General features: G+C 42.1%; 1 protein-coding gene across 1 annotated transcript; it reads left to right on the top strand.

Annotated features, from left to right (window-relative positions):
* The first annotated feature begins 10736 nt into the window (after positions 1–10736).
* DACT2 (dishevelled binding antagonist of beta catenin 2) lies at positions 10737–23961 on the top strand. The gene is made up of 4 exons (XM_030268356.4): positions 10737–11334; positions 17150–17282; positions 18704–18991; positions 21391–23961. Exons 1-4 carry the CDS (start codon positions 10768–10770, stop codon positions 23184–23186), a joined length of 2784 nt encoding a protein of 927 aa, XP_030124216.4. The 5' UTR covers positions 10737–10767; the 3' UTR covers positions 23187–23961.
* Positions 23962–25831: the final 1870 nt, after the last annotated feature.

Genomic DNA, 25831 nt, shown 5'->3' on the forward strand with positions numbered 1-25831 from the left:
GAATGTCTCACTTAAGGTCAGAAGAAGATGGAAAAATATCTACTTTGCTGCTAATATGGGTCTAGTCACTTTTGCAAGGAAAATTTCAGGGTAAGGGTTACTGCCATGTAGCTATACTCTGTTGAGAAACAGCTGTTGAAGAGCTACATGTACACAGGAGAGAGAGGAAATTTATTGGTGCAGCAGAGAAGAGGAATCTGGGAAGCAGAACTGGAAACAACCTGGTGGATAATTTCAGCTCAGTAAAAGAGAAGACAAGAGTTTGTGCTACTTGATTCTACTTTTCTCATGCTGCTGCAGAAGGCATGGATGTGAAAGAGCATTGGTGTCTCTCAGGCAGGCTTGTACAACATTCCCAGGGGATGCTCCAGCCATGGCGTGGAGCCATAAGCTGGCACTGCAATTACAGGCTGGCCACGCCAGGGCAGTGCTGAGGCACAAAGGAGCTCAGGGACTCCAACACAAAGGCAGCCCTGCCCACAGCCCTGCTAGGACCTGAAAAAGCACCCCTGGACACATACTGCACTACTGTAGCAGCTCGCTCCAGATCTCCAAAATAGCGCAGCGCTTCCATGGTTCGTGACAAAAGAAATAGCAGCAGTTTCCTGAGATTGAAGAATATCAGATCTGAGAGATGAAGAGCAAAAGTGCAAATAGCATAAGGACAAGCTAGAAAATCCAAACTTGAGCTGAATAATTTTTGGAGGCTCAGGTAATCAAAGTGATTTCAGATTTCCTTTCTTTCTCTCCATGTCATTCAGGATTCATGACAATGTTACTGATATTTTTTCTACGATCATTGATAAATATCTAGCTCTGGAAACACTTTCAAATAGACGCTGCAACTGCAAACCCTTTCTCCAAGATCCAGGTTAAATTAATGTAGTAGGGCAGGCAGTCAAAGCTTTGGCTGAGGTCTAGAAATGCCTGTCCCTTGCTGACCTAAAAGTCATGGCTGCTTTGTAGCAGTGCTATATTTTTCTCATTCTCACACAGATGAATGTGGCAGTGTACCAGTGCACCATGGCCTACAGTGTTTTATAAACTTAGCAATAAACAAAAAACCCTTGTGAGGGGTAAATGCTCCCCTGAAATTCTTTTCCCAACTCTTTGGTACTGGTATTTGAGGGAGCACATATGCCCACAACATTCCTTCAATGGGAATTTGCTTACAGAATTGACAGTGGCCACTGTCAATTCCATAAGATCCTCTACTCCTGTCCATTGAAGCAATCTCTGCACAATACCCTCTGTGGGTGAGTATGAGAATATGCAGCAGGAGGTGAGACTCAAGATGCTTATTTTATAGCTGACACAGGCGGGAAGAGTACCTTGTATCTCTGCAGCCAAAAAAAACAGCAAGACAAGTAAGAGAGGCCTTGTATGTTCACATTCTTACATCAGAAAAACATATGGAAAAAGAATGAGGCCATGTGAGTTTACTGTGGTGAGGGATAAGATGATAGTATGGTAGTATGTAGAGAGCGTAGTAGTAAATATTTCACACAATACCAAAAACTCTCATGCCCAGTTAACTTTTTCATATATATTTTTGCAATCAAATTATTGCAAATTCAGGATTACTTGGGCATGGGATGCTTATATTAATTTATAATACTTACAGTGACTTTAAGAACTCAGTATTTGATTAAAAACTTTAATTATAATTTCCTGGTCCTTGTCTTTCCCAGGTGTTCACATAGCAACATACTTTGCAAGCAAATTTGTTTAATTAAAAAAATACAATTAAGAATGTAACCAAGGTATCTGACATATTTGCTAAAGAGCAGTAAGTTTTTAAGATGGTGACATGGCAAAATCAGGCCATAGATAATGCATATGTGTGTTTGCATGTGTTTGTTCACAGCCTATTCACATGAAAATAAAATGTGAACAGAAATGTTAAACAAAGCATGAGCTCCACAGCCTCAGTGGCTGAGGAATTAGAGACCAGCTATGCATCTCCCATTCATCTTCCCCATCCTGGAATGTGCAATATGTGCATTAGCCCATCCCATTGCTGAGTACACAGTCAGCGTCTCAGCATGCTTACACATTTTCCATTTGTTTTTCCACAGCTCGCTAATGACTTGTAACTGCCCTGTCACCACCCTGCTGCAAAGGTGATGATGAATTCAGCAGACCCAACATGCAAATGGAAAAGCACGGAAAATATTAACTGTTGGTACTGATATGCAACTGGAGTTTTGCAAACCTGCTGGTGTTGCATAACATGGTGAAAATGAAGTCTCAGAAAAAAAGCACCATCTTCCTGCCAGCACAGGTCTTCTGCAATATGCCTAAGAACAAAGAATCATTGTAAAGTAATTCAGTAGCTAGCTTAGTTAACTTTTACAGGAAAGAAGGACATGCAAAGGAAATAAATATCACTATTTTAATTTGCCACTGCTCTTTTTAGACATGACAAAATGAAGCAAAGACTTTACTGATGAGAGAAGTTTCATATCACATTGCTCCACAGATGCATTTAGCAATACTGCAGTGTTGTGATGTACACCAGTAAATTTTGCCAATTTATAATGCTGAAGCAACCTCTGCTATGGTTCTCTTAATGACTTAGCTATGGGGCCAAGATAGGCCCCAGCTTTAGGAAATGGAGACATAACTTTAGCTCTGTGAATAATTCTTTCAAGGTAGACTCATCAGGAAAGCACACTCTCATGATTTGCATATATACGCTCCTTCTTATAAACAGGAGCAAAGCTACAACAGAAACACAGGATTCAGTATATGGGTTTTCATATACATCCATCATGGTGAAAGGAAAAGCATTTAACTTTACCAGAATGAAACAAGAATTTGATAAAATTTCTTCTCCCATCTCAGATGTTGCTGACACTGATGTGCTTTTGTGGGGAAATGCACATTTGCACTTTCTAAAACAAGTTGTTTGAGTGAAAACATTTCCCAGTCATCACAGTGCTGTGCCATTTTTATATGCCATCATACAAATATTCTTCATTCACAAAGCTCATAAAAATATTCCCCCTAACCATTCAGGTCAGTAGTCAAAACTAGATCAGCCCCATTTTATCTTTCCTAGAAAAGAGAATGCATTTTAAAGCATGCCAAATAAAATCACAGTCCTTGCGAGCCAGCATGTTTTTGGCTTGCTTTTTAGCGAAAGAATGCAAAAGGAGCATGTCTATGAGCATCCAGGAAGTTAAGGGTGCAGTGACTGAATGCATTCAATGCCTGTTAGTCAATAAAAGTACATTACCATGCCATCCTCTGCATTGCAGTCTAACCCTCACTACCTGCACAGATCCCCAAAGCAAACAAAGATGAACACTAACTAAATCAGCATGCTGTAAAAACATAGGAAGAATTCATCTTTCTTTCTTTTTTCTCCTGATATCCTTAAGCTAACTCTTTTTATTAGAAGATGTTTAGTTCTGAATGCTCTGTTGACCCAGAAATTAGAGGTATATTTGGCAAGATTAAAATTAGTGGGACTTTAAGCTTCACTTTAGTGAGCTATTGAAGCCTGTGTCAAAGTTTAAGCATGGAAATAGTGCTTTTAACTTCAGTGGGACAACTCACCTATTTAAAGTTAGGTGAGTGTTTACACATCTTGCTGAATAGGTGCCTTGGGGCCTTCTAACCTTATGTCCTGAAAACTTTTGCCATCCTTAACTAAGTTTGTTACAGTGCCATGAAAGGACCCTTTTTTCTTCCTCTTTTTTTTTTTTTTTTTTTTCAGGCATTGTGTTTTGTTCTCATTGCAGAAAGACTCTTTGGGGTTTTTTGGCACTAACTAAACTTTAAGTCACATCTGTCAAGGAAAAAAGATAGTGTCTTTCGTTTATAAGGCTTCAGAGTTGAATTCTTCAGTAGGGCAGGATTTATACTTTATGCTCTGGAACTTCACACTGGTATGTAACTGTTTCTCTTGAAAACACACTCCTTTTTTGAAGTAGACTTAGATCTCACATGCACTAGGATTTGCTTTATTTTTCAGAGAAGTATGGGATTTTGAAAACAGAAATATCAGAGAGTATTATACACACAAAGAGTGATGAAAAGACAAATCCACATAAAATGCTGGTTAAGAATGTGATGTGAAATGTACAGTGTTAAAAAAAGCAATGGAACAACAATTATCTAATTGGCATAACTAGGGCTTTGAAGGATTAATTTCTTCCTAATGCTGGGCAAGTGAAAGAAGAAAATTATGATCCCTTGGACAAGAGTAAAATGAAAATCATAAATGATTAAATCAACCAAACAGCACCACGATTCAAAATATTTTTAGAAGTCAGCTGTGCAATACAAAAATATGTCCTATAATAGCAGAAAAGGCCTCAAGTAAAAATAAACTGTGTATGTAAGAATGAGAGCAGACCCGGAATGAAGAATTACAAATCACTTGGTGTAACCTGGCATACAAACAGAAGAAGTGGCTGCTTGGATATGCAAACATGATCAGCTATATTAAAAAGCCATTGGAGAGAATGAAGTAAAAATAAGCAATAATGAAGACCAAGAACCGAACTGGGAGGAGGGTCTGCAACTCTACTGCAACACTGATGGAATTCACATTTAATATTAACATACAAGAAGAGAGTTTTAAATGAAATTATAATTAAATCTCCATGTGATGTGAACTTGCTAAGCATTATGAATTATAATGACAGCAGAAAAATATTGCTGCAGAGCCAACAGGAAATCAGGAGGACTAGAAGAAAGTGGGGTTTTCTGGGGAAAAAATGCAAGCTGCAGTTGGTGGGAAGAAATATGGAGAGCGGGGCAGCTCGCCATGTGAGAGAATTAGGTACTAGTGTCAGGATTTACTAGTAGGCAGTTCTGAACTTTCATAGGTATGCCAATGAGTGAGACCCATATGTGTTAAAGAAGGCATCACTAAACGTGGAGAAACAATCATTATTCTTCCTGGATTCTGACATAACAGCACCAGGCAGATGGTGTCCTGGCTTTGTGTGCCTGATTTGTGGCAAGCATTTACCTGCAAACTGTTCTTAGCAGGAGTTGAGGTGGAAAAAGGCAATCAGCACCAAGTGAGCACAATCTAGTGCAAGGCTACAAGCCACCTCAGAGGAGGGTTGGACAAAGCAAGCCAAGGCTACAAGGGCATCAGAATGGTCATGCCTCCATTTCCTCTTTGTCTGAACCCCAGCCCAAGCAGCCAGCCTGGCTCCTTCCTTCAGAACTGAAAAGAGGTTTTGAAGCGATCAGAAAGGTCTGTTGTACCTCTTGGCAGCAAGTTACTGATAGTTCCTCTGTGGGACAGCCTTCTGGTCTAGTTCCTCCCTTTAAAACTCTTCTATCACATGGCAGAAGCACCCACCATTCAAATCTGGCATCTCATTCTTAGAGATGCCAAAATTAAAAGTTTCCTTTATTTCCAAAGAGTCTTACACAAACTTTGTGTCCCTGAACGCATGAAGGTGCAGTGGCCCTCTGAGCACTGGCCCCAGACCGACTGTACCCAGCCCATGTGCCCCCCAGATACCTTTAGTATGATCTATTATAAACTTTGATCTTTTCCAATTCAAATTATTTCTTAGTGCTTCACCTTCTTCCCTGCTAATTAGGATGTCAAGGTTTTACAATAACACCAAATTGTATGCTTTTTTTTTTTCTGGCTTAACCCTTAGACTTCTGTCCTTAGCCTTATTCTGTCTACTGCATGCCACTCTTCCTGCCTGCCTGATTCCCTCCATTCTCCTGCATATTCTGTGCTTCTGGAGGACTCCATCTGTTCAACACTTGCTCATGTGCCTTCCCAGTTTACCTATCTATCCACCAATTTATGGATAAGCACAAATTTTTACAAAATAAAGACTTTTAGCTACAAGGATTTCAGTTGGAGGGCATAAACTGAAGAGAGACAAGAATAAGCACTTTCATGCTAAGCTTGTGACAGTCCTTAGCAACACCTCCTCCCTCCTCCCTTCCCTGCAGCCCCCACCACTTTGCTGGGAGTGTCCCAAGAGAATCAATCTGCAAGCCCATGAAAAATAAACAGAAATAAGCTCAAAAACAGATGGACATGTCTTAATCCCTTGTAGCTGAAGACAGGATTTTACTCATGTTTTTAGAAGATTCCCCCTTCTAAAGATTTCCATCAATTCAAATCTGGTTTTCTCATAGAAGCTGTATACATGAGAGCTACACTCTTACTTCCTTTTCCCTATCCATCACTATGTAAGCTATAGTTCAAAAAGTAATTTTTTCAATTCAAAACAAATCCTCTGTATTCAACAAAGAGCTATTTACACCAGTGATTTTCTTTTTTCTAATTAAATAATCCTCAAGACATCAGACCTTAAGAAGAATGTTTTCAAAGGCAGCTGTTCTGCTAATTAGACAAAACGCCTGAATGATGGCAATTTACTTAGAGTCACCTCACAGAGGGACACATACACTATGATGCATTCTCAGGCACACAAGTAACTCTACTGTTTGTATGCAGCCTAAGGGTTTACTACACTTACAGGATATTCTTAATGATTGAATTTAACATTTCCAAAAACTGGCAGAAGGCTCCAACCCACATTTTAACAGAAGCCTGTACTGCTGAGCAGTGCCTCAGTCTTTTTACATAAAAGGATATGCTCAGTACATGTCTTGGGCATACAAGGAACAAGAGTGACAGGTAAAAAAAATGCACTTTGCCTTATCTTAAGTAAGATAATGGCTTGTGTTAGACTTTGTTTAATCCACATGTGACTGTTCTGCATCCTCTAACTAACCTTCTAAATATCCACCAGATGTCAACAGCTCAGAAACACCCTTAAACAGAGGGGTGAGATCCCTCTCAGGATCACTGGTAGAGTAGAACAACGGGATAAGAGGACAAAGAGGCTGGCTACCAAAGTTAGGATGCTGGTGCATGCACTGAGTTTCTGTCATGTCAAGTAACAGTCCTAAACAAACAGATTCATCCTCACTTACTGTCACACATGACAATGTCAATACAGACTGAAAACACAACTGAAATACAGGGAATGAAGCCTAGGAAGGGAAACTTTATATCCCTACCTAAGGAAATGTTACTGAAAACACCCTCTGGGTGCTGTGAATTATTTTTCACAGCAAAACATAAGCAAATGTGGGAAGCAAACTGCTATTTAGCTCTTGAAGTTGTGTGGTATACCAAAGTATTTTGTGTACTTTGGACTTCATCCAAAGCAAACATTTAACTGCTTTTTTTTAAACATATCTGGACATCAATAAATATTGTCCTTTCCCTAACATTAGTCCCACACAAACTGTCTAATATGCATCCACAAAACAGGGAGTAAAGTAATATCCATGGTCACATGAATTATCTGGCTTCAATTTCAATTCCTGTCATAGATTTCCTGTTTGATCCTGTGTACAAGGGTTAACCTCTTTGTACATCTCCATCTGCCAAAGAGGGTAAATAACACCTGCCTTCTTTCTGATAGCTTATGATGCTCTGAGGGCATATCTCTACCACAGGTGCAGGCACACCCAAGCTGTCTCCATATGAGATGCACTAATTGTATTTCTCTTTTTTCTAGGGATTCAAATTAGAATGCCCAGTATTCAATTTACCAAAGTGCCGAGTGCTCAGAACTGGAAAAGAAGTTAAAGGGAACTCTGTTTGGAACAATGAGGTGGATATATGTTAACTGTGTAACACTAAGTATAGTGAAAAAGAAGGCCAAAGGCATCTCCAGTGGGCACTCAAAATGAATGAGCATTTCTGTAATGAAACACAGTGCCTCAGGTCTTCCCTTCTTAAACAAAAGCAGCTTTATACCTTTTGAGATATTGTAAAGACACCTTTTATTCATTCATTCATTCATTTATTCATTCATTCATTCATACTGTAAGACGCTCAATAGCTGGAATGCTAAATATAGTTTTAAAACACAAAAAATTCTATTTGCCAAGAGCAACTTAAATGACCTGCAGTAAATAAGGCATAAGTTGGAGCATGAGGACAGAGAACTTTGAGCAGTATCTTTCATTCTATACACTTATTGAGGAATAGACCTATGGAACAACATTGTGTAATAATATCATATGAATCAGAACTTAAATTAGGTTATGTAGACAATTTGCTTTATTTCCTACTGTTTTGGTGTCTGATTTTGTAATAATATCATTCCTTCACTACAGCTTTTTTCATTAAATTTCTTTAACTCAGGATCTGTAGGTGGAAAACAGAAATTTTATTCCAAGTCTTACATCAATTAAAAATAATGTTTCTGAAATTAATGGAATTAAAGTAATGTAAATGAAAAGTCAAACCTTTTGATTCCTGAAAACTGCAAGCAATATATAAGCATTTGGATTCAGTGTGCTAAAGCTATGCAGAAAAATAAGGAGTTACATATAGACTGCTCACTTTTTTCAAGTAATTCTTAAAGTCTAGGGAAACTTTAGAGTATCAATATTGAACATTCTTCTCTGTAAGTAATAAAGAGTAGCAGAAATTTTCTAAGTTCCTGCTATGAAACTTCCACTTTTACCACAACCCTTCCCCCACATTATCACATGGTTTCAAATCTGGGGGCGATTCACACGTTTTATGCTTTCCCCCAGAAATCAGATAACACAAGGTATTTGTCGAGTATTCTGAAAAGATTAAGTGAAATCATAAGGGTTCTATGGAAGAAAGTAATCAGTATAACAGAGGGGATAATAAGGAAGCTGATTAGAATAAAGATACTGCTGTGATATAGCCCATTTGGGATTTCATGTATGAAAAGATAAAAAGATGAAAGAAGAGGAAGAACAAAGAGCAAGGGATAACAGTTCCTTGGAAGGGAAAGAAGAAAAAAAAGAAAAATGTATGACCTTATAATATCTAATTCTCCTAGCAACTATATACTAAATGGTAGTTGTGTTGGTGACTCGTTTTTGGTCATGTTAGAACACGGTTTGAATAAAATAAGGAACTATGCTGTATGTCTGTTTTAACAAGTGCCAAGCCAAGTGATTTACAAAAATACTTCACTCCTCATACCTACAATGGCATTTTGAAAATTCTTGCCACATGCCGCACAGTGATGGTTGTTTGGTTCTTTGCCCCCATCCATCTGAGAGGTGGCAGAATTTCATGCTGTCTTTTGCCAGCACCTTCAAGAGCGTCTCAGCATTGAACTCCGTTTTTCTTTCGACCTTGTAGATTAATTGTTAAGACATCATTGCACTGAGGCATTGTTCTGCACAGGTGAGCCCCATGAGAAGAATGGGTAAGGAAAAAAAGCAAAAGTATTCATTACAGAGAAAAAAAAAAAAACCAAACCAAAACAACAACAATAAAAAACATGACTAAGATGATGTCATACAAGTCATACTACATATGCACTTTAACTAAGAACTGTATGACCACCAGTCATTCTTGTTCCATCTGCAGCTGGAGACATTTGTGAATATTCCTACACAATTGGCCAGAGTAGGACAGAGTAGTCTCAGGACCCCTTCTGACAAGCTCAACTTCGCAAGGTAAATATTGTTCTCAAATCTTCAAGTTACAGGAAAACTGTTGAAAATGACACAATGAAAGCAAGACTTGGGTCTTACTGAGACAATCAAATGTATTGCACAGGACTCTGAACAAACACGTGAATAATTTGCCCCTCTGCCCCCAGCTGGAGGTGGATTTGGCATTCCTTTAGTACTTCTAACAGTCCTAAAGCTGGAGACTGGTACAGGAAAAGATAAGCTGGCTGCAGTCTCAGTGGTGGACACAGCCACCCACGCGTGGTGTTGAGAAGACACTACCTGACAAACAGATGACAGAGCAACTGGTTCCCACTCACCCAACTCCTATCCCAGCACAAGGCAAGTAGCACTCAAATTAGAGGTGCTAGCTTTTAAAGATACACCAGAGATTGAAAGTAGGATAACCATGGACAGATGGGCTTTGCATGTGATGTCTGCTTCATGGAGAATAATACACCTTCCCTGACATTATGTCAATCAAGAGTGTGGCACACAGGGATCTTGGGATTTGTAGATGCTTCCTATTTCTGTGTAGGCAGCGGAAAAATTATGTCTCCTTATATAGCATAGTCTCTACTGTGTTCATCAGACTCTTGCTATCAGGGCTTCTTGTCCCCTACTGCATCACTACAGATTATGCATTCTGTCTTTGCTGCCTGCTAAGCAGCTACCTCTGAAGAAGCTGCAGCTGCCAGTCTTGGGAACTTTAAATGCTGGCATTTCTTGGTAGCAACAGCATCATAGTATTGAATTTCCATGGCCAAATGTATTTTCATGTCCCATTCCTGAGCCCTTCAAATGACTTTAGGGGAGAATGAACTGCATCTTGACCTCACAAGACAGAATTCTGCCCTGCTTCCAAAGTGAGAATCAACAAGTCAGTACAAGACAGGGAACTTGTGCAGTGAGATCCCAGATGGGTCGGTTTCTGGAGAGCAAGATGAGTGCCAGCGCTGTGCCTGTGCCTGGCAGGAGGCACCACTAGCCAGGAGAAGGGACAGAGTTACAAGCTCCACGTTCTTGCGAGGGAAGCGTTGCTGTACCCGCGAACGCTCTTCGCACCATATCCTCGCATCACTTGAATTTCCACGCGGCAGCAACAGGACGACCGGCTCGGCTCCGGTCTCCGCAGCATCCCCGGCGCTCGCTCCCGAACGGAATGGGCGCTCTCACCCCGGCGCTCTGTGCCGGTTCGCGGGTCCCTGTCTCTGCCGGGAGAGGGCGGGCACCCTATCCCTTTTCGCTGCTGGGGCGGAGGACGAGGGGAAAGCAGCCCCCCGGGCAGAGGCAGGGACGGGGATGGGGCAGGCAGGAGCCGCCCCCGCGCGGGGCGGAGGGAGCGCTGGGTACTGGCTCCTCGCCCCGCGTATCCACCCGAGAGGTGGCCCCGGCACTGCCTGGAGCTGCAGCCGCTTCCCTTCGCTCCCGCCCTCCCTCTCTCCCTCCCCCGTCCCCACCTCTCCTCCAAAACCGCCGGAGCCGCTACGGCCCCGCTTCACTCTCTCCGGTGCCAGCGGCGGAGGGGGGCGAAGGGACCTCAGCGCAGGCACGGCCCGGGCCGGGAGCAGCCCCGCATCCTCCCCGCCGCCCCCCTGCCATGGCCGGTGTCGCGGCCCAGCCCTGACGATGCTGCTGGGCGCCCCACGGCCGGGCGGCTGGGATCGCGGCCGGGTGGGCGAGAGGCTGCAGGCGGCCCTCGCCGGCCTCCAGGAGCTCCAGGTGCTTCGGGAGAAGCAGCGGGAGCTGGTGCGGGCCGCCCTGGCCATGCCGCAGCGGCCGGCGGTGGGCGGAGAGCAGCAGCCCCTGTCCGCCCACAGCAAGGAGCACCGTCTGGAGGTCACCCTCTCAGCCTTGAAGGAGCAGCTGGTAAGGGACTGCAGTGGACGGGACGCGCCGCTGCCCCGCTGCCCGGCTCCGTGAGCCCAGCCGCAGTGCCGAGCGCGGGCGGACGGAAGCGCCCCTGGGCTGTCAGATACCCGGCTCCCCTTCGGCACCGGGGGAGGCAGGGCGCTGCGGCTGCGGCCCCTGCGCGGTGCCGCCCCGCCGGCCGCGGTTCCTCCGCGGGCAGGGGCGGGCGGCCGGGCCGGGGGCGGCCGGGGCTCGCCCCGCCACCGCCGCTGTAGCGGGCGGGCGGGCGCTGCCGCGGCTCAGGCGGGGCTCGCCCGGAGCGGGCAGCGCTGGCGGCGGGCGCCGTGCCAGCGGGAGCGCTGGGGAGAAGTTGTTAACCCGGCACCGCTCAGCGGGCCCGAGGAGTAGGCGATGATTAACTTCAGTAATACAGCGCTCGGCTCTCCATGGCAGCAGCCGTTTGCATAGGAGATCAAGAGGCTCGCGGGCTGAGATACACCTGCATAAGCGCCCGGGGGTTTGGGTGGGTGTGTGCGCGCACACCTCTGCGCCTCCAGCTGTGAGCGCGCACCGCTGTGTGCCCGCGCGGCTCTGCGCCAGTGGGAGTCGATCTGCCAGGAAGCGTTTCGTGGGACGGGAGTACTTTGTTCTTTCCACAGATTGCGTGATCAAAAGGGAAGAATAACTGAGTGCCAGACCTTGTATTTGAAGTGCTGCACCGGCCACTTACACAGGTGGTTGGTTTTTTTGGGTGTTTTTTGGTGGTTTTTTTTTTTTTGGTTTTTTTTTGGAAACTAAAAAACAATTCTGAATTGTAGCTGAAACGCGTTTTATGTGTGAGACAATAATCAAAGGGTAAAGGGCTTTAATCTCTAGTATAGGCAATTACACACTTCAGTAAACTCAGACTTAATTCAGAATCCTTTCCCTCGCTGTACTGGTGCAAGTCTTGGCCGTCAGTTATCCATCAGGTGTGAGAACAGAACGGTTATTCACTTCCCAAAGGCAGCTTTCTCCGGCGGCATCTCAGGATAAAATGGGCTTTAACCTTCAGGGAAACCTCGCCACCACTCTGTGAAGACACAGCAGCGGGCATATCGTGATTAAATTAAGAAAATACAAGACAAGTGGACAGCCAGCCACTAGATTACCCATCATTGATAGTGTTAACTAATGGCTCTACTTTTTTTTTTTTTTTAATTGAGCAAAAGAATTGAAGGCATTTATTGCCTGTTTGAGGCCAGCGGGGTAACAGAATCACACAGAGCTCTGATCATAGTGACTGTACTTCTTTTCGTGTCAGCTGTTGTGCTATAATTACTCGTTTGTCATAATATTTTTCAAATAAAATACTAAAATAGAAGATTAATTTGTCAGGATTTTACTTGCACCTTACAAGGCTTTCCAAGAATGTGGGAGAAACTAGCCACTAAAATAGAAGGTAAAAAAGACTGCCCTTTAATTGCTGCCCTTTAGAAATGCGGGAGTGGAGTGGACTCAAGAATAACTCTGCACACCTCCAGAGAGGGACGGATTTCACCGGTAGGTGCCAGTGCAATTATAGGAAACGTGTCTCTTGGGATGCCTGGGAGGGAAGTGTTCATAAAGCTTCAGAAGAATGACTCAGAAGTACATAAATCCAGGTACAGGTTCTTCAGCAAAAATACAGTTGTGTGAGTGCTTAAAATAGTAATACAGAGCTCTTCTGATTGACCCATGGCTGCTGGAGGCTTTTCAAACTGTACTGCTCAGGCCTCCTGGTAGCTTTATTGGTTTTATCCCCCTGCAAATAGCAGATGTGTATCTGAGTAGAGGTGCATACCTCGAATTTCCTTAATAGCTAAGTAAACCCAGTTGAAAACAGGCTTTTCACAGTCATTTTAGAAGTAGTTCACAGATCTAGAATCTCAGTGACCACAGGCTGAAAACTTTCCCAGATACTCATGAGCAGTGTATTGCACTTAAAACCTATGAAAGTTCTGTTCATGATTGCAGGAAATTAAAAGGAAGTTAAAACTGAAAACAGAAAATGCAAAGCACAGCATTGCTCAAGGAATGATATGTCTTCAGCAACAACAGCAGCTGTTCTTGTTGGCTCATGGAGGGTACAGTATGTGATTGCTGCTCTATAAACTCTCAGATTGAGAAACTCGTTAACAGTGTAAATGTAACTTTTCCTTGCAGTGCACCTTGCTCCAGATTTCAAGGAGGACTGTAGCTCTGAGCTTTAGTGTGGTCACAGTTTAATTCATAAAAAGTTTTGTCCTCACAACATAAAATGAGAGAGCTGTGTCAGCTGAAAGTGTCTCAAGGCATCTTAGCAATGGAAACAAAGCAGATAAAAAGTCAAGCCAGGCTTCTCCTATAATGCTAGGGTGAGAAACAGGAGAGCAGAGGCAGAAACCTTAAGGATTTGAGTGTGACTAGTGGAAATAATAGAGCAGAGCCATCAATTAGGCACCACTTGTGCATGCCATTCCACAATCTCAGTCTCTTCCCCAACAGCACTTAGCAGAGGCAGTGATCAGCTGGCCTTCTAGGCAATCTGCTACGTCTAACAGTCATACCCTTTTTTGCCCTAACCAGTGACTCTTTTTGGTGGCTGAAGTCTTTTCTGGCAACTGCAAATTGCTATAGTACAGGTGGGGTCAATTCTGTAGCAGAAGAGGAGCCAAGTTAAGTGATGCCACCCACTCTCAGAGATCCTGAAGGTGCTAAACTTCTCTTAGCCAAACTGTATCATGGTGACAAAGAGGAAATAGATGCAAATTCAGGCTAATGCAAAGGAAGAAATCTATGATTGCTGTCAGTGTAGGTGGATATTGAAGGCTGCAACATTCACTATGTTCTCAGCTCTTTCCTCAGAGGACATATTTATAAACCTTATTTCATTTTATTTAAATCTGATTATTTTGTTTTGCAAACTTTCAGGTGATTTATGATGTTATAAAAATGTGAGAAGGGACACATTATACTGAAGAGATAAAAACAAACACTCGGTACCCTGTGTTTTACACTGATTTTTCTCCTCTTTAGATAATAAAAAAAAATAGAAGAAAACATCTTTTAAATCAGGGATTTTATTTTTCTTTTTTAATAACAAAATTTTGTCAGCTGAGAGAAAGAGGTCCTTCTGTAAGGAATTTATCTTGCTCTATAACAACTGTCTGGGATAGATTATAGTACTTTCCCTTTGAAACTGGCTGCTTTGCACCATTGGTTGCAAAAAGACCCAGACTAGAAAAGAATGCTATGTTTTTTGCATTCCAGAAGGAAGTCAGATTAATAGAATTATAGAATGCTAATCTACAACCAAGAAGTGTGAAGAGCTCCCCTTTGACTTTGAAGAGATTAATAGTTGAGAAGAATAGTCAAGTATGACCAGTGGGTTTTGGTGCCTTGATTTGGGGGGCCCACTTGTGTTGGTGTAAAGGAACCTGCTTTTCAGAGAGTGTTCTTCCTTTAGAAAAATCAGTGGTATGAAGATACTCCAGATTTGCCTCCCCAAAACTGTAGTCTATTGATAGCACATGTTGATTGGGAAAGTTTGGTCCCATACTGTGCAGTGTCCAGAAGTCTTCACAGCTGCATTGCCCAAAGCAATGTGAGGTTTTGTCACATGAAAATTCATGTTGTGAATAGAGAAAGAGTGTATTTAGAGGTTACTGTTTTGAGTGCTGCCCAGTGTGGGTATTGGAGCAATAACAGCTTGAAACAAACACACCGGAAAAGTCATTCTTATCCAAATGGTTTGAGGAATGCCTCTCTTCTTAGAGTGCAGAAGTAGTTAACTGAAAGATCAAAGCTGGGTCAGTGGCTGGAAACATGAAAACCGAGTGGTGTGAGGCACCATAAAAGGGTTAAAAACGATGATGTAAATCATGTGTGTTGGTTAAAATGCTGTGAAAGCGCAGACAGAACCTGGAGGTATAATAAATAATGTTTGAATACCTGAGAGCCTTGTGGCCTCTCTGTCATTAATCAGAAACCACAGACTGAGGGATTGGCTGGCAAAACATTAATCATTAAGCAATTAATTCCAGCCATGGAAACAAAACTTTGTGATTTCCTGAGTAGCTGGGATTGAAGAAGGCACGGCATGGTTTTGCTTTTTTACCACTAAATAAAGTACTGAGAAGGTCATACATTCATCATTCAGATGGAATTGAAAATCTCCTTTATTATCCATTTCTTCCCTTCTTTTTTCTTTATGTGAAACAGGAAGAGGGAAAATCACTATGGATTTCCCTAGAACGCAGTAATGAGCCTCTCGAGTTTAAACCTTTCTAGATGTGTGACTTTTAACAAAAAGGGGCTTTATTTCTTGTGTCTTATATGTTCCTCCAGTCCTCTTTAAAAGCATGCTAAAAATAGATTTTTTTTTTCTTCTCAGCAGCATCACCAGCCTCAAGAGTTCTCTTGTGAAACTCAGAGCATCTGTGGGTTTTTTCCTTAGGTTTCTAATAGTTTACTAATTACCTTAAGATCTTATCTTTCTTTTCTTTTAGTATTTATAGCTATGGAGAAAGCTATGCAAATGTTAAAAGCTGGATAACTCATACAAAAGGAAGGAGGCAAAAACATGCACATACTGATCTTGATTTTCAGCATGTCACTTAATTTTAAGATACTTTAATTGGTTCAAGGGACCTAGATTTTTTATTTTTATATATTTGAGGTTGGAAATGCTGCTAGAACTGCCACTTGTGTTTTTAAATATTAAATGTACACATAAAGAAGCATCTTAATAATGTTTTTCTTACCATTACTGAGTGGAAACCCATCCACTCGAGGGCTTTGAGCACAACTTTACAACCAGCTTCAAGAGACCACCTTTCTATAAAGTAGCTTCAAGAGACCACCTTTCTATAAAGTACTGTAGGATGGATGGTGAGGTGTGATATAATTAGAAGCAGCCTAAATAATGCAGGGCTTTAGATAATTTGCCAGGTGCCACGTGAGAAGTTTGTGACAGAAACCAGCTGTGGTTCTTTGGCTGGTACCTCACACCATGGCCATCTGCCTTGCCAAGCTGATGGCATAAATATTGGGGCAGCAGCTGCAGGAGTTGTTACCTCAGATCAGCCTAGTCAATTATTGCAGTAGGCAACAGATCTAGTTGCTAGCTTCTGAAAGATTATTCACAAGCTTGAAACACCATTTATTTTAAATACAGTAATTTCCCCACCATATTCAAATACCTTCTCCTTCCAGGAAATGGATGGAGATATCTGGCCACAAGACAAGCAGGGAAAACCTGCAGTAAAATAGATGTCACAATTCTTGCAGTGCATCCTTTCAACTATAAAGATGTGTCATCAAAGCCGAGGGTTTTACTGGAGTGGGCATGCTGCCTTTACTCGGTAGGGCAATAAGATACCTCAGCCACAGTGGTTTCCTTTCATCTGGCAGATCTTAAGAGTTCATGCAGACAATCCATAATGTTTATCCCCTCTTCTGCTCAGAGGCAGCATATGGCAAAGTGCAGTGCAATAAGGATATGTTAATAAGTTAAAAGATTTCTGTCGTATTTAGAGATACAGTTCCTGCCATGGGTCTAACAAGAAAGCCAAAAATTAAAATAAGTATCTTCAGAGTGAGTCTTGAGAACATGTTTAGCTGGGCAGAAGACAATATATACTAAGAAACAAAATGTTTTGTCCTTGTCCATCAGGTCAGTTTCGTTACAGAGAGCTGACTGTAACAGTCCTTAGCTAAGGAAAACACTTCATGAGAATAGAAACTTGCTGGCATAGATGGCCTGAATTCATGTATTGCTGCTGAGATTCTAACTGTGATTATTCTTCATTTCCTCCTTCTTCCATTGATTTAGTCTCGTTTGAGGAGACAGGATGTCGGCTTGAAAAGCCACCTGGATCAGCTAGACCAGCGAATAAGTGAGCTGAAGTTGGACGTCAGTAAGACCTCCAGTGAATACTTGGATAGTGACAGCCGGCCCAGCTCAGGTAATGTGCACTTGGCTATTTATTCCCAAGAGTATGGTGCTAGTAGAATTGAAGAGTGTCAACTGCTGAGCAAAACTGTCTGTATTATTTGGGCAGAAACAGTGCCCCATGGCCAACATGGATAATAGTCATCTGGCACAGAGTGGGCTCACAGAGCTGCTAGGACTTTTCCTGTGAAGTTTATTTAGTTGGAAAATGCTCTCTTATTCAAGCAGTATTCTTTCTGGGTTATTTATTTTTTTTTACTTAACCTTGTAGCCACACATGAAAGGAGAAGGAGACAGATTTACTTATTAATTACTTTGTGCAGTGTAGAATGACCATTGGTAAAATGGCTAGAATACTAAAAAGAAGTGGAGGCCAACATCAATATCAACACTCTGTTTGAATCCAGGAAGGGTTCTAAACCTCACTATGGCTTTTAAAATCATGATTGCAGTGCTCCTGTCAAATGAATTTATGTAGAAGCAAAACAGGATTATTAAAAGACACTGAGGAAAACTATGCCAAGAGAGTAAAGCTCTCATGGACAGAAAGATACTGAGTATCAGGTTTCTGGTCTGATTCATAGAGAGAGCTGTACTGGAGACATTTATAGCTAGGATGTCTGTCAAAACCGGTTTTCTGTTATCTAGTCAGAGACAATGAAAGTAGTTCTTCTAAACAGAATTTTTGCAAAGCCTCAAGTCTTCAGTGACAAAAGGAGATTTTTTTTTTTTTCTTGAATACAGCATAAAGATTTGTAGCCCAGTACTTAGAGAGCATGTAAAAAGTGCAAGTTTCTGTTGTGTGTTTAAGTTCAGGAGTTGTGCATTTAGGCACATGCGCATAGTTCAAAAGAAAATATTCCTTCTCTGCTATAGAGAGAAATAATAAAATTTCCTACCTTGAATTTATACAAAGCCTTTTTTAATGCTTTCACAATTACTGGTAAATATCTCAATACCTGGAGAGAGAAGATAGTCTCCATTCTCTGCCCTTATGCATTCCAGCCATCATAGATTTGGCAGCTCTGATCACAGGCTAGTTTTGCTCCATCCAATCCATGCTTGTATGCAGCTGGTACAAGTTACAACAGTGTCAGAGGTCCCTGTCTTACACCAGTTGCATCATAATCCCCAAAGACATTCCCCAGTGAAGAACTGGGCATGATGATGCAGCACTTCATCTCATCTCACCCTCAAAACTAAGCAGGCATGTGTGTGTCAAGCTGGCTCAGGGCCTAAGTAAATATGCAGAAGCCTAGTAAAGGTTGGTTGAATTCAAGTATACCTCTGCTGATGTTACCTTAATAAATTATCATATATTTAGGCTTGTGGCACATAGCAAATGAAGATTTATTTTATTCTCTGCACTTTTCTTCTACAGAGTATGTTTAGTTGCTGTAAATATGAAATATCCTATTTATTTTAACTCTGCAGGATTCTATGACCTGAGTGATGGTGGTTCTTGCTCACTGTCCAATTCTTGCACCTCTGTGTACAGTGAGTCTATCTCCTCCTCCCACACCAGTCTCTTACACAGCTCTCAACACCCTAAAGCAAGGCTCAGTGTGTTTGATTACCGACCCAAGTCTGCAGATGAAACTACTGTGCACACCACCAGCTTCCAGCAGCAGGGAACCTATATCAGCGATGGATGTTGGACTGCAGCTAGCAGAGATGTTTCTGGGACTCCTGCCAGGTCCAGACCAAGGCCAGTTTCCACAGGTAATTGATAGCAGAACTTCTCTTGAGAAGGGCAGATTCCTGGTTATTGCTCTTAGGACCTTGTTTAGTCATGTGTAATCAATATATAGTTCTCATTTTCAATACACAAAGTGAGAGTGGATCAAAACCACAGAGCCAAACCATTTACTGTCCCACTTCCCCATGTCTCCATACTCCAGATACTTTTAAACAGTAACAAATACTAGAATGAATCAATAAAAATATGTGGATGAGACAGTAACAAATACAAGGACCTATGCATTTAGAAACGGAAATATACTGTAGTGTATGAGATAAAATTATAAAGACTGTTGAGATATTTTTTTAAAATTTCAGTATTTGAAATACCTTGTGTTAAAGTGCAGGGATGTATAAAAGATTTCAATTAATTCAAAATTCCCTATTTACACAAATTAATGTTGACTCACACAATGACTCTTTTTCATAACTTATGAGGTACAGTTAGGGACAACAAATGCCAAAAGTTTATTGACAGCAGTCTTGAATCTTAAAGTGGATCAGCCATGAATTTGCATCATACTTTCAATGAAATGGACAATTCCAGCTCTCTTGTTCACCATCTGTAAAGTGACATCATATCACTTCTTATCATGGCTTCTTCCATAGCCTCAAAGCAATCTGATGTTAGAGTGATCCAGCAAGATGGGTAGCAGTTCCATTATAGAAACAGGGAAACTATAGGGTACATCATTTCAGGTACTGTGCTACTCTGGCATAATTGCCACAGCTGCTTGACCTGAGCTTAACTCACCTCTGGCTTGCTTGGAACAGAAACAAAGACCACCTATTCTATACTTATGTGTGTAGAAACACCTGAAGGGATGACAGTAATTACAGCATAAAAGCAAAGTCTTCTCAAGGCTTTTCAAAGGCTGGGGATGAAGCTGAGCTTAATGACCCATGACTTCCATATTCAGATTGCAGACATTTTGCTCTCTCAGAAACTTTCCTTCCTTGAAACATGTTGCTGAGACTCCAGGGGCTTTCTGCTTGTTTTTTGTTTTTGTTTTTGTTTTTATATAGACTAGCTCAAAAAGGGATACTGAGCAGGGGTGTGGGACAGAGACTGCAGACCTCCTTCAGCCCTTCTTCCTGGCTAAAGCCTATTACTTCCTTCATAGTGAAAAACAAAAGTAGTGGGGTAGTAGTGGGTATAGCCTTGAAGAAATAATTCTTATAAAGTTGGCCACATTGCATGAAGTGAAGCAAGATTTTACTTCAGAAAATTATCATTTGGAGAAGGGAAGAAATTTCTCTTTTCCTCTTCTTAGAGAAAATTACAAGTACAGACCTATTGCCTTTTCTTTCATTGGCAAGCAGAAAGCTTGCTGAGACATTGCAAGACAACATGCTTTTGACTCATTCCTGGTTTGTTTGCAAAAGAGCACAGCATTACACACTGCCAACAATTTTCTAAAGAATTTTCATTATGAAATTAGGTTGTTAGGCTGTCATCATAACCTTTACTGTGGCAGGTCTGTGCATAGATAGGACACTGCAGACCACCTCAGAATTTTGTGGTCTTTTAAAAGCTGGCTGTCACAGGACATAGATAGTCATCGTGTGACTATTCACATAGTTTGTGAATGATGTGGTTGAATGTGATGGTTGGGTTTCATGATAGCATGAAGCACCCGGGAAATTGCTTAGCTGAGGATTTGTTGGCACTGAAATCTGTGTTGTAGTACAGAGAAATCCAAGCTAACTGGTTCCAGAATTCTTCATCCCAGAAGTAACACAGCACCATAGTGCTCTGTTGAATGATATGTCTGGATGGAACAACCTTTCTTTGCACTAGAAGACAGCCTCTCCTCTCTGTGCACAGGAGATGCTTCTGGGAGGAGGGTGCTGCAGTCAAGAGTAAATTACAGCACCCTTGACTGTACTCCAAAATAGGAGTTGTTGTCTATAAATGTCATCTTCAGGAACTACACTTTCCACTTGCCTGAATAGTTAGCCTTAGATTTTTTCCTCTGTGACAATAAAGATTCTTCAGTTCATTCTTCTATGGCTTCTCTGCTAAGAAATAAAAATAATCCCTTGTTTTTGTCTATTTGGGTTCCTGCTGGTCTGTGACATTTTAGAACTTTTTTTTATATGCACAGATTTACTTTCATCCAAGTAGCACAGTTTAAATTTCCTGCAAAGGTAAGTTTTATTATTGGCATTAAAAGGCATTTTAAATTCTGTTATGCTTAGGTGATAAAAGCTTTAAAGTAATTCATTTGCCTTGGAAGACTGAAATTACTTTCTTTATCCATGCTACTGATTTTAGTAAAAGCTATCACATCTCGCTGATATAACACTTCTAGCATGAACCAGGTTGAATGTAATTGCCTGTGATTTAATTGGGTTGTTTATTTTCATCCACCATATAGGTGACTTGGAAAGACTCGTTCCAGCGGACACTAGATTTCAGAAAGAAATGGATCCCAAATCCATGTTGCCTCTGTGCCATAATGGAGACCTGCACTTGCTTAGCATGGATCCCAAATTCCAGAATGACTTGGTCTCCAAGAATGGCATTGATGTGTATCCTTACCCAAGCCCCCTCCATGCAGTGGCTTTACAAAGTCCGCTTTTCTCCCTGGTGGGAACATCCCCAAAATCAGACTTCCAAGCTCCTCCCAGCAAATCTGTGCCTAGTACAACAGGTCCCAGCTTGATTAAAACTAGGCCAACCACTGAGGTCAAGCCAGGGGGTTACATCAATAAATTGCTGCAGCTGACGAGATGCAAAGGGAGCAGTCAGGCTGAGGCCAGTGAGTGGATTTCACCAAAGAGCCAGCCAGCCGCAATGCACCAGAGACTCATTATAACCCCCAGCACCGGTGGAGTGAAAATTAACAGCAGCAGTAGCCAGCTGGATAAACAGAGTTCTCTGGAGAGTAACAAAGCCGAAGGGAATCTGTCAAGAGAGGTGCCAGAGGGGGAATGTGCCAAGCAGCAGGAGACCACGAGCTGTATGAATGAAAAGCAGTCATCCACTCGGCCTGACACAGAGCCATCAGCTGTGAATAGTTGTTATCCTGCCAAGTCAGCAGCAAGGGCCTCCCCTATGGCAGAAGAAACAGAGTGCAGCATGGAGCGAAGTTTGTCCTACTCGCAACTGTGTCAAGAGGACTCTAGCCCAGACACCTGGAATGCTAAAGCTGTCCCATCCAAAAAACTCTCCATCAAAAGGTGTGGCAATGCCAAGTTGTCCTACCCTGGCGGTCATGAACGAGTGGCACGAGCTGAGTTTGTCCATGCTCAATTTGTCCCTGCAGAATCCCATCAAGTCCGGGTAAAGTTTGCCAGCTCCAAAACAAAGGCAGCGAAGATAAAGAGGAGGAGCAGTGAAAAAGTCGTTCGGCCTGGGAAGCAAGCCTTCTGCATAGAGAAGGTGAGAGGTTCTCATGGGGCCACCAAGCTGCCTGTTGAGTGGAATCAACTCCAAAGACCACAAGGAATGAAAAGCCTCATGCGGAGACCTTCGTATCCTGGTGACATGGCTGGCAGATCATGCTCAGAGACGAGCTTGTTCCCAGTGCAGGTCAGGCTCCCCACTGTGCCATCCAGGCCAGAGCTCTATGGAGCTTCTGCCAATGCACTGTATTCCCTGGAAGCAGCTTGTGTAGACACAGCCAACAGGAAGAAGCAGCGCAAGTGGCAGTCCACAGTGGAGATCTCTGCCAAGGCCCACCCGGCCAGCCTGTCTCACGGCTTTGGCCTGGGAGCGCCAAGGCAGCCAGCGAGGAGAGCCGGCATCCCACGCACTGTCAGCATGAGAAGTCACTCCAAGGGTCAGCACCACGGAGATTGTGCCAAAAGTGAGTCAGACCACTCTGAGTACTCTGCAGAGTGCGCTTCCCTCTTTCACTCCACCATTGCAGAGACCAGCGAAGGGGAGGTCAGCGATTTCACAGCCAACCGGTTTGGGGACAGTGAGTCCAGTGAAGGCGACTGGGATGGCAGCAGTAACAGCAGCAGCCTTGCTCTTGACTATGATGAGGGGGATGAAAGTGAGCTGATCTGGCCTGAAGGTTCAGTCAGACAATCTGTGACTGTCCAGGCCTCTTCCAAACCTCTTCCTCCAGTGCCCAAAATCTGTCGCATCAAAGCTTCAAAGGCACTAAAGAAAAAGATAAGGAGGTTCCAACCTGCCTCTTTGAAGGTCATGACCATGGTGTAAGGGAGAGCAAGCGTCTATTTCTTACATCCTCTTGGCTCTCATTTGCAAAATGAAAGGACTTATGTGCAGAGAAAAGGACTTTCTTAAAGGAGCTGTGAATAATCCCTGCGTCTTCATAAGGGATCTCTTTGTCTGGACATAAATGTCACTGTATGTAATTCCCTCTTTTGCCATTTATTCTGTAAATATGAAACTTTATGTATATTATGTGATGACTTTTTTAATTGTCCAGAAGGGTCAACATGATGAAAATGAAAACAACCTCTGCTGTAAGATTTTACAGACAGCCCTTGGTAGTTTTTTAACCATATGCACCAACAGTATCAGTCCAGACACAAAGACTTGCGAAGAAGAAAGTGTACTTCCCTCTTGCAGTCTGAAGTCTGTATTAACCATCTAGTTGTTATTGTGGTCATATGGAAAAGCTGTTTTCTACATAGTTTTACTTTATTTCAGATCAGCCATCCCATACCTTCTCCCAGACATCAGGAGGGTGAGTCTGTTCTTCCATAAAAGCATCATATGCTTAATCAAGAAGGCAAGTGTATTTGTGAATAAGAGCAAGACTTCAGTTTGCTTCCTTTTTTTTCAAAATAGCATAGGGTTGTCTTTTCAACCCCCCTCTTTATGCTGTTCCATATTGTTGTTCATTTCTTGAATAAATGAAAGAACATAAGGGCCACATGCCACAGAGTGTCATTATCTGGGACTGAGATAATAGCTTTGCCCCTGAAATTGCAAACTCAATAAATACTATTTAATCTACTTCTGAAAATTATGCTTGTCTGACTTTGATGTCTGAAGAAAATTATTCTGGTCTCTGATATGAAACAGTTTTGTGTTTTTATGATCACTGTGCAGAGGGGTTACTTTATATTTTCAGAGGATCACTGTAGCTCTGTCAGAACCAGGGTCTGCTCACCTGCTACCTCAGGAAAGCTTTTTCAGCACCTGCTTCTAGATTAAAGGATTTGAAAATGGTATTTTTATTGAAGACAGGGTAGTGTTTAACTGATGCACTTAAGCTGATGCAGTTTTGTCAGAAAAAACTCTTGATTTAAAACGTATATTTATGTATACATAATGTGTTTTGAATGCATTTGAGGGCACTAACATGAACCTTTGTATCAGTGTCTAAATTGAAGAAGTCAATTTTTTTTGTGTTCAGACAAGCAGTCCTAATTATTTCCTCTGAGCACAGCAATCTAGAAGATCTGAGCTGAAGTTCACCCTGAATTTACAAAAGATACCCTCCTATACTACTTCAGTGCTCAGTCTGAGTACATACCCAGCCTAGGAGATGTAGGCATTACCTCACTCAGCTGCCTGAGTGAACTGGATCTGAAACAAAAGGTAAGTGCTTTGCAGAAAGTGGGTAAGAGAGTGGTTGTTTACTTACTCCAAGGATTCAGTAGCAAACAGAAATATTGAAAGACAACTTTCACTCAATGCCTTCTATATAGAAGCTATTTTATGTTTTGAAACCACTCAATTTTCAAATAATTTGTGGAAATGAGGAGAAAAGTAAGAGGTATGTAAAGTAGTTTAATTCACATATTCTAACTAGCACATAACATCATCCTTACTGTAACTAGGAAAACATTGCATTTAAGTCAGTGGAATATGTTTGAACATTTTTTCATTGTTCCAAGAGTATTGGACATAATCACTCTGGTAGGATTATTTGGAGAATTTCACAGGTATGGCAGTGGTTTCTTGTTCAGCATGTCTAGCAACAGAACAAACAAAATAGTGATTTATGCTTTGTTGACTTTCTACACCATGAAAGAATTCTTTTTTCCATTTACACAAAAGGCTTCATTTGGGGGAGTGTGTCAAAAGTTACATATGATCTTTTAATCCAGGGATTTTCTGTGTTGGGGTGGGGTTTATTGGTTAGATAGGAATTTTGAGGGTGTTTTTTCATGAAGGAGGAAATTGTTCTTAAGTAGAAAAGTGCTCTGGGTAGGAGTGTTCTGAAACCTGGTAAAATGTGCCAACCAGTAGCTCCCTTCCTTTTTATCAGAGTAAGCTCAAACAATAAGTTTGTGGTCCCACAACTCAGTAAATCCTGCTTTAGGGCTGTTAATACTCCGTCAGAAATGTTGCCAGACACATGATGAAAGTGCTGATACAGAATGAGCTCAGGCTGCCAATTCAAATAAAGAAAAATTATGACTTAATTTTGTACTGACAGGTTTTATGCCAGATGAGGTATCATTGCCTCTACGACTCACGCTTTCTGCCAGGTCAGATACTGTCTCTTCTCCCAGAGCCAGCATAAACCCAACATAAATGCATAAAGCTGGCCCAAACATCATCCTGTGCTTTGGCTAATTTGACAGAAATACTATTATGTGCCCACAGCTGATCCAGGGGAAACCTGTGGTGCTGGAGAACCCCAGCAATGCAGAGAAGCTGCTGTAAGGTGTTGAGGCATTGCTGTGTGCAGTGATGCTACTGAGCTGTGCCTTTTTGGTAAGGGTGGTTCTTCCCCTCTGGACATTGGATGTTATCCCTAGCACTGCCCTTTGGAAACACTGCTTTTGTCTGCTGAGGCAGAAAATGCACTGGGACCAGAGGTCTGGAGGAAAGAAATAAGATAGTGCAAAACAGGGCAGGAGACTTGGGTGGCCAATAGTTCA

Source organism: Taeniopygia guttata, chromosome 3 (assembly GCF_048771995.1).
Source record: "Taeniopygia guttata chromosome 3, bTaeGut7.mat, whole genome shotgun sequence".
Classification (NCBI taxonomy): Eukaryota; Metazoa; Chordata; class Aves; order Passeriformes; family Estrildidae; genus Taeniopygia; species Taeniopygia guttata.

What these genes read in the sequence shown, in the direction of transcription:
- DACT2 (XM_030268356.4), top strand. Translation starts at nt 10,768, where the DNA reads ATGGGGCAGGCAGGAGCCGCCCCCGCGCGGGGCGGAGGGAGCGCTGGG. An exon ending in TGACAGCCGGCCCAGCTCAG is followed by an intron (nt 17,283 to 18,703) that starts GTAATGTGCACT and finishes TTAACTCTGCAG; the next exon opens with GATTCTATGACCTGAGTGAT. An exon ending in ACCAAGGCCAGTTTCCACAG is followed by an intron (nt 18,992 to 21,390) that starts GTAATTGATAGC and finishes TCCACCATATAG; the next exon opens with GTGACTTGGAAAGACTCGTT.